Source organism: Daktulosphaira vitifoliae, unplaced genomic scaffold (genome assembly GCF_025091365.1).
Source record: "Daktulosphaira vitifoliae isolate Bord-2020 unplaced genomic scaffold, ASM2509136v1 Scaffold_1, whole genome shotgun sequence".
Taxonomy (NCBI): domain Eukaryota; kingdom Metazoa; phylum Arthropoda; class Insecta; order Hemiptera; family Phylloxeridae; genus Daktulosphaira; species Daktulosphaira vitifoliae.
This window is the reverse complement of record NW_026099572.1, coordinates 45,084,378-45,095,577: the sequence shown is the minus strand read 5'-3', so window position 1 is coordinate 45,095,577 and position 11,200 is coordinate 45,084,378. Positions and strand designations below refer to the sequence as shown.

Sequence of the window (11,200 nt, the reverse complement as noted above, 5' to 3'; positions counted from 1 at the left end):
TTTTATTTTTAATATTTAAAGGCATAATTACCAAAAACTTGAAAACGGGAAATTTTCACAATTTTTACTTTTACCTAGTTTTTCTTTAGTTTTTACGATAAAACTATTGACTGTACAAAAAATTTATGATAGGGAGAATAATTTAAGATTTTCCAAAAAAAAATTTTAAAAACTATTATTATTTTACATACACAAACATTTTTTTCTCTTCATCATTCTTTTTCCATTTTCAATATATTTTTCAAAAAAATGGTTCTATCTCTGTCAAAATTGACCTTAAAAAATAAAATGTAAAACAGGTTTTAAAACTTTTAAAAAATACCATCTAAAGGTCTCTTTTTGTATTTTTTCCAAGTATTATACTGATTTAGGAAAAATTTGAAAAAAGTAAAATATAAATTTTTTTTTCTTTGGTTTTCAACGTTTATCAAGCTCAAAAGCGAGTAAAAATATTTATGTTTTTTAATTAAGTACATTTAAAGAGATGTCATACAAAACTCATTTTGAAAAATTCATTACTTTTAGACTTTGTTACATAACTATGAAATGTAGGTAGAAATGTGTGTCGATTGTCAAGGTTATATGAATACCGTTGTAACATGAATGTATTGTACTCTCTTAGGAAAATTTTATAAGAATTTACCCTTAGGTGATTAAAATATCTATAAAATTAGTCTATGGATGATAATTGTTTTTATAAAAAAATATATATCCCATTGTATTTGAATGTATTCCGTAGAGTCAAAATGATTGAATCATTGAAAAAATGATTACAAATGATAACAGTTCTTTATATTTTTAAAGGTTCAATTATATTCATCATTTTAAAACCGAGTTAAAAGTATAAATAGTTCGAATAGAAAATAACAACTTAGAAAATTGATAAAAAAAATGTAATATTTTTTGTATATTTCAATATTTAATAGTTTGAAATTAAAAATACACATTCAGTTAGGTAAATAAAACTATATTTGATAATACATGCGTTAATAATAAATATGAACTAGAAAATATTACATTAAACAGAATGTTAAGTCTATCAAAGTAATCAAAATAATTAAACTTGTAACGCACAAATATCAATACGATGTTGAACATTTCAAATTTATATTTGTCTACAATTTTTTTACTATGTTTCTACATTAATAAAATACAATTATATGATTCATTATTTGAAAACGTAGAATATTTGAATAAGGAAAAAATAAAAGGAGTCTGGAGAGACAACAGGGATGATAACTATACAATTGCTATGTCATTTAAGTCAATTCTGTCTTTGAAAAATGATAACATAAACAACGATGAATGGAGTAGGTGGCTTTACACTCACTATACAGACGCCATGATGTACCGATCATTGAAATATGTGTATGTATTGGCCCATTATAGTAGTATGGCAGTAAAACCATTAAATTATGATAAAATTATTAGAAAATTTAGTACCGCGGTATATACTATAAGTAAATTTTTTGAGTTTATTCTTTTAAAAAATGAAGTCCTAGAAAACATCAGAAATATTTCAGAGAATTTCAAATATTTACCAAAAAAAGAAAATTCATTTCCACAATTTGGAATCGTAACACTTTTTAGTGAAATAATAAAAATCATAGATATTTTTTTTGAAGGCGAAAAATTGATACAACGTACTAATAATGGGCGTTCTCTTGTACTCTTTGGAGGAAACAATTGGGAAACGTATGAATCTATAATAAGTAAAAATTTAATTGACAACAAATATTATCCTCCAACAGAAATTAAAGACAAAAATAAGGAATTAATTGAAGCTATGAATATTCTTATTACTAAAGTAATAGAAGAATATAAAATAAATCATTATACTGATGAAAATAATGATGAAGAATGTAAAATATTTAATTATGTGCTATGAGTGTATATTTTACCACTGCAATTTGGAAATCTAAAATTTTATTTACAATACAAATACATATATTTTAAATAGTTATTATTTGTAAAATGTAAACATTTTTATTTTTCTTATAAATATATCTATAAAAAATATTCGAAAAAAAAATGTATATTATTTAATAGCATAAGTTTTTTAAAACATTTTTTTTAAATTAATTCTCTCCGAGACTTTTTATTAGTGGATTTCTATGGTGCAAGATTGTTCAAAATTATGTTATTACATTAACACAAAACTAAAAGTAACTGCATATTTTTTTTGAACTAAACTATGTAAAAAAATCCAGCACAGTGGGGTCGCGGTATAGTGGGGACCTGGTCCAGTATAGATGATATTTGACAGTGATTAAAATCACTATCATAAAAAACACTTCGATGCAAATCAGTAGATAGTCTTTAATTTTAAGAAATTGGTTGATTATTCTAAAATTAAAATTAGCTCTTATTTCTATCATTATTCCTAATTAGTAGTTGATTTATAAGTATAATTTATGAATAAATATCTATTAAAGCAATCTATCGTAGTATGAAATTGATATTTAATAATTTAGTATTGTAATTATTTCGGAGAATTTATAAAAAATTATAAAGTAGACATTACTTTTATGACAAACGTGAAAAAAAATTGAAGGGGTTGACACAGAACTTTTCAGATAATAATTTGTTGTTAATTATGAATAAGTGGTCAGCAAAAAATTTTCACGAAGTAAAAAATATACTTTTATATTCAATTTTTCGTGCTAATTTCAAATCAGAATCATTTCTGATTTGATGTTTTCCATCACCAATAATTTTTATATTATTACTCATTAGGTAAAAACTATAGGATATAACTATTAGGAAAATAGTTCTGAACAGGGCTTGGATGTTATTGGACTAATAAAATATGTTTTTAACTTTTCAGTATGCACTTAAAAACACCATAATAAGCGCTATAAATAACACTAAAAACAAAAAAAATATGCAAATGACAATTTCAATACAAAATTTTTTTAATAATAATTTTTTTTAAACATAACTTCTAAGACAGCTTAAATGTTACAGTTCAATATTTATTTTTATTTTGTAATATATATATTATATATTATTAATGTTGTAATGTATTCAGTTTAAATGAATTGATATTATTTAAGGTAAAAATTACACTGAATAATAACATGTTTTCTTACATTTTCATAATTAAATGATCTATATTTATTTGTAAATAAATATTATATTAAATGTTGAGATAGACTGCTCAACATTGACAGACGTCACGGGTGTGTATTTAAAAAATGCTAAGCCGTTACAACTTAAATCTTCTTCTCCAGTTAGAAATATTGATAATTTTACAATACCGCTAGACCAAAATTTTTTTTCTAATACCTTATTAAACTTATTTTGAATAGCGTTTCCTTTTGAATCACTTAGATTTTCCAAAGATTTTTTGATATCCTTAACAATTTTGATTGAATCTAATAATGGTATATGTTGCTGTTATAATTTTTCAGTAACTAAGGTTAGCATAGTTTGACTAAATTACATCAAGTTATTTTCTAAACCAGGTTTTATGATGAAATCTTGGGCGTCTTTAATACTAACAGCATTGTTTTTATCCAACATGAAAACAATACGGTGTATTATCTCGAAATTCTCGCAAAATTAAAATGCCACGTTAATCCAACTTCCCCAACGAGTTATAATTGGCTCTGCTGGTAAGATTAGATTTAGCGCTTTCGCTAAATCTAAAGTATATATCTAAATCTAAATCTAAGTCTAAAGTAAGTGCCATAACTTTTTCAAAATTGAACATATCAATATAATTTTTTTTTATAAATAATTTATGACTTTACCTATCATTTGGTATATTTTTATTATAAATTTAACCCTTTACCAGCCCACAGGAGGGGATTATAAATGACAACTTTTTCACAAAAATTAACTTTTTCAACGTAACTTTTGAAAATGTTCCAGAAGGTCTGACACTTTTATATATATCTTAAATTAAAGCTGATGTAATGTTCTTTATTATGCAAAAAAAAATTTCGGACTTTATTTAATCTACATGGTGAAAACAGACATCAAAGTTTATAAAAAAAATACGATTTTTGTAAAAAAATTCTTTTTTATATTTTTAACTTTATAATGCTATAACATTTAAAAAAATGTATGGATCAATATAATTTTTTTTTTATACATGCATGATGTCTATATCTATCAGTTGGTATATTTTTTTTATAAATCTGACTTTTTACCTGCCTACAGGGGGGGATTCAAAATGACTTTTATTTTAATTAAAACATAAAAATTTTAAGTAAGATAGTTAGAAAATGAAGAATTAAAATAAAAAGTGTTAAAATTCGATTTTAAATAACATTTTTCAATTAAAATTAAATTTAAAAAAATTTATATATCTATATATATATTTGGCTTCATAAAATGAATAAAATATTGAAGTGAAATTATTAGATAAATTTAAAGATTTTATTTTTGTTCTGTTAAATTTTACTATTTATTCATATAATGTCTAATTATTCTCTTATAAAAATTACAGATGCAGGAAATAGAAGAATTTAAAAAGATAGCTGCCTCTAATATTAAAGTAGCAGAATTAAGGATCGAGGAAATTAAGAATTTGTTGCCATATTCCCAAATGACATAACATTATCTAAAGATTTGCATCGAAGCGTTTTTTTTTTGATAGTGATTTTAATCACTGTCAGATATCATTATACTTGATTCAACTATGACACGTCACCACTGTGCCGCGACCCCCCTGTGCTGGGTTTTTTTTTCAAGTGTTCCTTATTGATAAACTTTATAATTTAAACTCATGGTATAAAATTATTTATTTTGCGTTTCTCTTCGTTATTTTCAGCGGTATCAAGAATTATTTTATATTCTTCTAATAAGTTTGTAATAAGAATGTTCATAGCTTCATTTAGTTCTTGATTTTTGTTTTCAATTTTTGTTGGAGGATAATATTCATTTTCTAAGTTCTTACTTATTACAGATTCGAACATATCCCAAATTATATTATTACTCCCCTCGTATATAGGAAAATGGTCCGATTTAAAAAAACAGTATGTCGAATGAAAGATGTATATAAATACTACTTCTAATGAAAAAATTGTATTGATTCATACATTTTTCAAAAAGTTATAGCATAATAAAGTTAAAAATGGAAAATACAAAATCGAAAATTTTCACACAAAAATAGCATTCGGTAGCCATTTTCACCATGAAGATAAGATAAAGTCCGAAATTTTTTTTTTTCATGATAAAGCATATTACATTAGCTTTAATTTAAGATATATATAAAAGTGTCAGACCTTCCGGAACATTTTCAAAATTTAAGTTAAAAAAATTAATTTTTTGTGTAAAAGTTGTCATTTTAAATCCCCCCTTGTGGGAAGGTTAAGAGTTAAATTTATGAAAAAAATATACCAAATGAAAGGTAATGATATTATGCATCTATATAAAAAAGAATTATATTGATATGTTCATTTTTGAAAAAGTTATGGCACTTTTAAGTAAAAAAAATTGAAAAATTTTGAAAATTAGCGATTTTTAAATTTGTAATTTTTTTTGGAGGTTTCCCCTTTTACGGGGAACGAGGGAATTTTTTTCAATTTTTAAGGGTAATGTCTTCGACTAGATACGATTTGTGATCTTTTGACGTATCATTGAAAGAAATCGGTTCGGTGAGAGCTGAGAAAAAGTGGTAACAGACACAAAAAAAAAAAAAACATCTTAGTAAAACCAATACCTTCTCAGCTTCGCATCGAAGCTAAAATATAAAAAATTTCGAAAATTAGCGATTTTTAAATTTGTAATTTTTTTGGAGGTTTCCCGCATTTACGGGGAACGAGGGAATTTTTTTCAATTTTTAAGGGTAATGTCTTCGACTAGATACGATTTGTGATCTGTTGACGTATCGTTGAAAGAAATCCGTTCGGTGAGAGCTAAGAAAAAGTGGTATCAGACACAAAAAAAAAAAAAAATAATGTTTTTTAATAATCCGTTTTTCATTCGACATACTTTATCTTAATCAGGATATTAATAAGGAACTAGCAGATCACGTTGCTTTTGGTATAATCCACCAATTTTTTAAAATTAAACACTATCTAAAGATTTGCATCGAAGCGTTTTTTTTTTTATATTTTATGACACTATTCCTTTAAAGGTTAAGTAGTGCCATTTATTGTACGTCATGCTATCATATATATTTCAAGCGACATGAACTTGGACGACGAGTTCTAGTCGATAGTTTGGAGCAAAAGACTAGACTAATATCAAGGAGTATTTCTGTCAATTTGGAAAAGTAATCACTCTATGTGTTTTTTGAGGTAGAAGCTTCTCAGAACCTCCTGTGGGATCTATTTATATTGACGCTATGTGACTTCTAAATGAAAAAAAATCCGAAAATAAACACGCTAAGTATAATATTTCCCCACAAGAGCAAATTTTTTTTTTCGATACCGTATGTGCATATTTTTTGAACTACGGGCAGTTATTGTCGTTAAACAAACACAATAATTAGGGTTTGTTGAAAATTCTTATAAAGGCATTTATGGAAGGAACCGAATTACGATGCCTTAAAAATCAAGATATTTAACGAATTACTAGAGGGTGATACCTGTAGAGTACACGTAATATTTAAAGCAGATCAAGCGATTCAAGGACCAATAGTTATACATTAGCTGGTGTTGCACTTGCTGGCGCTGGTATTTCAAGATAATATTTTGTTTATTGAACGTAAAATACGATTGAGAAACTTATCTTGAGTGATTGAGAAAATGCAATTTCGTACAGAGTAAGGTGAGGCTTAAAATCAGTAGTACGTAATCATAATATCATAATCATATAGAAATCTTGCCATTTCAGGACGATTTTAACAGTCGATTTTTTTCACCGATAAAACGCGTAGTATATAAATATTATTTATTGAGACTAATTTAATTATACCATTTTCTACGTTTATTTTATCAAAAGTAGTGGACACCATTGGAGCAGTAGCATCATTTTTATATAGTCTGTTCACGAACGTTGTGTCAACATTAAGTCCAACTACAGCTACAACTTAAAAATAAAATAATACTATGTGCTGCTTCATCATTTCAAGGAATTTCTAATTCCATATAAAATTAACCGAAAAATTTGATGATATATTAAACATTAATCAAAACGTAAGTTATTAGATAAATTATAATAAAATATTACAAATTACAAACTGTAATATTTTTGATGATTAATATATTTAGGTGAATTAAATAATGCAGTTGAGTGATATCGATTTACTAAAAGCTGTAGTAGTCTTCGTTAAAATATAGAATCGTAGATATTCTTTGATTTTTATGTTTTATTAGCAATTAAAATTGTATGTTACCTAGATAATTTTAATTAAGTAATAAATTAGTAGAAATAAAATGCTTTACCAAAATATTATTTTCTGTTAGTAAAATTAAAAAAAAATAATCTATTTTTTATAAATAACCTTTGTGGTTATTCTCTTCGTGACTTTTCATAAAAAAATGATTATTCCATTTTTATAAAATATGAGTCAAAACAGGATGTAATTAATACAACAAAAGTTTCTTAGTATAACAATTGTATATAATAAAACTCCTGTTGTGGCTTTGCTATAATTTTTATTATTATTCAGTTTTCTAATTAATAACAAAGATTTCCCAATTTATTAAAAATTTATCTCCAATAGAAATAATTCATCATATTTTAAAAGTTTAATTGTATTCATAATTATAGTACCTAATTTAAAGTGTATAAATAGTTCAAACATCAAATGGTAACTCTAGAAATTTGATTAAAAAAACGGTAGCACAGTGAGGTTGCGGCATAGTGGAGACATTGCATAGTAGGGTCCAGTATAGATTTAATCTGACAGTGATTAAAATCACTATCATAAGAAACGCTTCGATGCAAATCTGTAGATAGTGTTTAATTTTAAAAAATTGATGGATAATTGCAAAAGCAACATCAACTTCTATTAAAATAAAATACAAAACCCATAATTATCATACAAAAATAGTATATTTTTCAATATGGTAGCCATTTGCGTATAGAAGATAGATCGTCGGGACAAATTTTTTTTTTTCATTTTGTAGTACATAAAATAAGCTTTAATTTTATATATGTTTAAAGGACGCAGTATTTCCGGAACATTTTCAAAAATTAAGTTGAAAAAGTTATTTTTTGTAAAAAAGTTACTATTTTAAATCCTCCCAGTGAGCAGAATAAGTGTTAGATTTTCAAAAAAAATTATATCAAATGAAAGGGAAATATCTAAGGTTTCAATACAAAAAAATATTATTTTCATTTGTTCATTTTTGAAAAAGTTATGGCAGTTTTAAGTACAAAAAACATCCCGATAAAATGTAATTTTTATCGCAAACATTACATTTTTTTTTAAATTTTCGACAGCCATTTGCACATAGAAGATAAGATGTCGGGACAAATTTTTTTTTTTCATTTGATAGTATATAACATAACCTTTGATTTGATATATGTTTAAAGGACGCAGTATTTCCGGAACATTTTCAAAAGTTCAGTTGAAAAAGATCTATGTTTATCTAGATTGTATTTATAGTCTTTGTATCCATTATAATTTTAATTACAAGTTACGTTAAAAACGAGATTTTCACTATGTCTCAGTATATAATAATAACAGCACATGTCAATACAACATACATTTATTTTAAACAATTTTTTTTTTTTTTTTTTAAATTATATACATGTTTTAGATACTTGTCGACGGATAGCTATTACTAACAACTACTGTTGGTATTTCTTGGTTGTTTGTACTTGATGGTATGATTGTTTCCGACTGTATATCTTCGGCCAGCGACCCAAAAAATGTCGAGCATACGTTTTCTCCGTTAGAAGACTGAAAAAAAAAAATGAAATATATTTATTAATTACGTTCTACTCAGTTAGAAAAAAAAAAAAATGTAATTCACCATTTCTTTAGTATATTCTTCCAGCATCGTCCACCGTTGTTCCAACTGCTGGCTCGCAAATTGTTTTATTTGGCTTATGTAGCTCAGATCGCTATTGGGTAAACTATTTCTAATCGTATAATCCGAAACCGCATTGATCAACATACATTTGTTTTCCACATTTACTTCATACTGAGATTTCATATATTGAGCCATCTGTTCCAACTGTTGTAGAACCAATGGTTGAATTACAGTCATCTTTTGATTGATAGTCTCAAAGATACAACATTCCAATGCGCTGAGTTTTAAAATGTCTGATTGGATGAGTAACACTCGGCATTCATCTTGTGCTTGCGATTCAAAGACTAGCGAAGACTCTCCTTGAAACGTAGTCTTTGAGAGTGTGACGTATTCATCCTTGAGTAAAATAATCTTTTGTCTTGATACAGGGTCGAAAATTAGCGACAGAATATTACCCATCAACGTATAAATCCGTTGTAGGAAATCTATCGTTATAAGTATGTAACGGGTTGACGATAGTAAACGAATAGTTACGTTAAATCGATCTTTTGGATCCAATCCTATCTGAACGAATTTACGAGGATTGAAATTCAAAACGTAATCAGTGCAATCGATTAATTCACTGTGAGGTTGGGGTTTAGCAAATGTTTGTTTGTTATAGAATTTGGCAATTGTAGCGAGAGAACCAGCCATTCTTAAAGTATACAAATATCGACTTAACACATTACCAACAAGTTAAAGTAACGTCTGTTTATATAGAAAATCTTATAACGATTAGAGCGCTATGCTTACACCACGGTGAAGTTATTAACTAATTTAAACCCAATAGTAATTAATAGTCAAATTTTCGTCGTTAGATATGATACAAACAGTTGTAAACACAAGCAGATGGGGTTCAAACAGGGTGAACAGGGATTTGAACGCGTTCAGACAGGTTTTAACATGTTCAGACTTGTTGAATCGAGATTATACGATTCCAGGACACGCTGTTCGGTAAACCGACACAGTGTCCCTACTACTTTTATAAACAGCCTACTACATGCCATACATAGTACAACCTGCTACAAATACCATAGCGTATAGTAAATTTGCTATTTAATGTGTAAAACTCTTCTTTGCACTGCTTAGTACTATAGACTTTTATTATACACAAAGGCATAAAGTTTAAATAAATATGACAAAATTGTATAAAATAAAAAAAATAGTATATATTATTGAATTTTAAATCTTACAAGTTTATGATACTAAGTTTTTTTAATTTTTTTATATAAATAAGTTTAAAAAACAAGGAAAAATATTAACAAATNTAAGTTTTTTTTATTTTTTTTTATATAAATAAGTTTAAAAAACAAGGCAAAATATTAACAAATTACTGAAAATCAAACAAATATGCATTTCCACTTTTGCCTCTATATAATAAATGTAATTTGTTGTCATCATTGTTGATATTGTAAGCTTCGATTTCTTCATTAGTTAATTTCAATCTCGGGATAAACACATTCATATTATTGAATAGACAACCAACAACGACAACCCCATTTCGTGTGCTTGTATTTTTCATAGATATTACTTTGTATGGCGTGTTTTCCTCCAAATCACTTAATTTTGAATATCTTTTTAATGCACTCTGATCGTTCAACTGTTNAAATGTACTCTGATCGTTCAACTGTTTCTTTAATTGCTCCATTCTAAAACAAAAAATTAATAAATATTTAACAACTCTAAACATAACTAGTAACCAAAGTCAGTGGAAAACAGTTTAAATGAAAAATATATATAAATGTATTACTTACTTTATTTTATATCAAAAGTCTTAGAAATTCTTTAGGACAACAAATAGAAATAAACAAGCAAATGGTTTTTGGTATAATCGCTTTGGAAAAGATAATGAGTGAATGATCCTGAACTTGATGTGACGTTCTTTNTCCTTAATTTGATGTGACGTTCTTTTATAGTGGTCAAAGATCTTGTTTAGACAAGTTTTGGTTGGTTTAAACAGGTACAACACAAACAATGTCGGAAATATGCTTACCTAAGCGTCTGGTAGACGGTAATAAAATTCCATAACGACAAACGTTGCCATTGTTCTCATAAAACGCGTAGGCGTGAAAAAAGACAACGTTGCCATTTTTCTCATAAAATGCATACGGCAGTGACCATTAATATNACATTAATATATTGTATCATCTTTGGAAATATGCTGACCTAAGCGTCTGGCATCCGATGATAAGATTCATACAACAATAACCATTACTGTAGGGTGACCTCTTTGATGTTTGAAATATGCTTAGCTAAGCGTCTGGTAACCAATGATAAAATTC

General features: G+C 26.5%; 1 protein-coding gene and 1 long non-coding RNA gene across 2 annotated transcripts; both read right to left on the bottom strand.

Moving 5' to 3' along the window:
- Positions 1-8,644: 8,644 nt before the first annotated feature.
- On the bottom strand, positions 8,645-10,096 carry LOC126910331 (uncharacterized). The gene is made up of 2 exons (XM_050692819.1): positions 8,880-10,096; positions 8,645-8,806 (listed from the first exon to the last, which is right to left on the bottom strand). Exons 1-2 carry the CDS (start codon positions 9,570-9,572, stop codon positions 8,660-8,662), a joined length of 840 nt encoding a protein of 279 aa, XP_050548776.1. The 5' UTR covers positions 9,573-10,096; the 3' UTR covers positions 8,645-8,659.
- Positions 10,097-10,536: 440 nt separating this feature from the next.
- On the bottom strand, positions 10,537-11,037 carry LOC126910340 (uncharacterized). Its single transcript, XR_007705237.1, has 3 exons — positions 10,912-11,037; positions 10,673-10,799; positions 10,537-10,567 (listed from the first exon to the last, which is right to left on the bottom strand). It is a non-coding gene; the product is annotated as an uncharacterized LOC126910340 (long non-coding RNA).
- Positions 11,038-11,200: the final 163 nt, after the last annotated feature.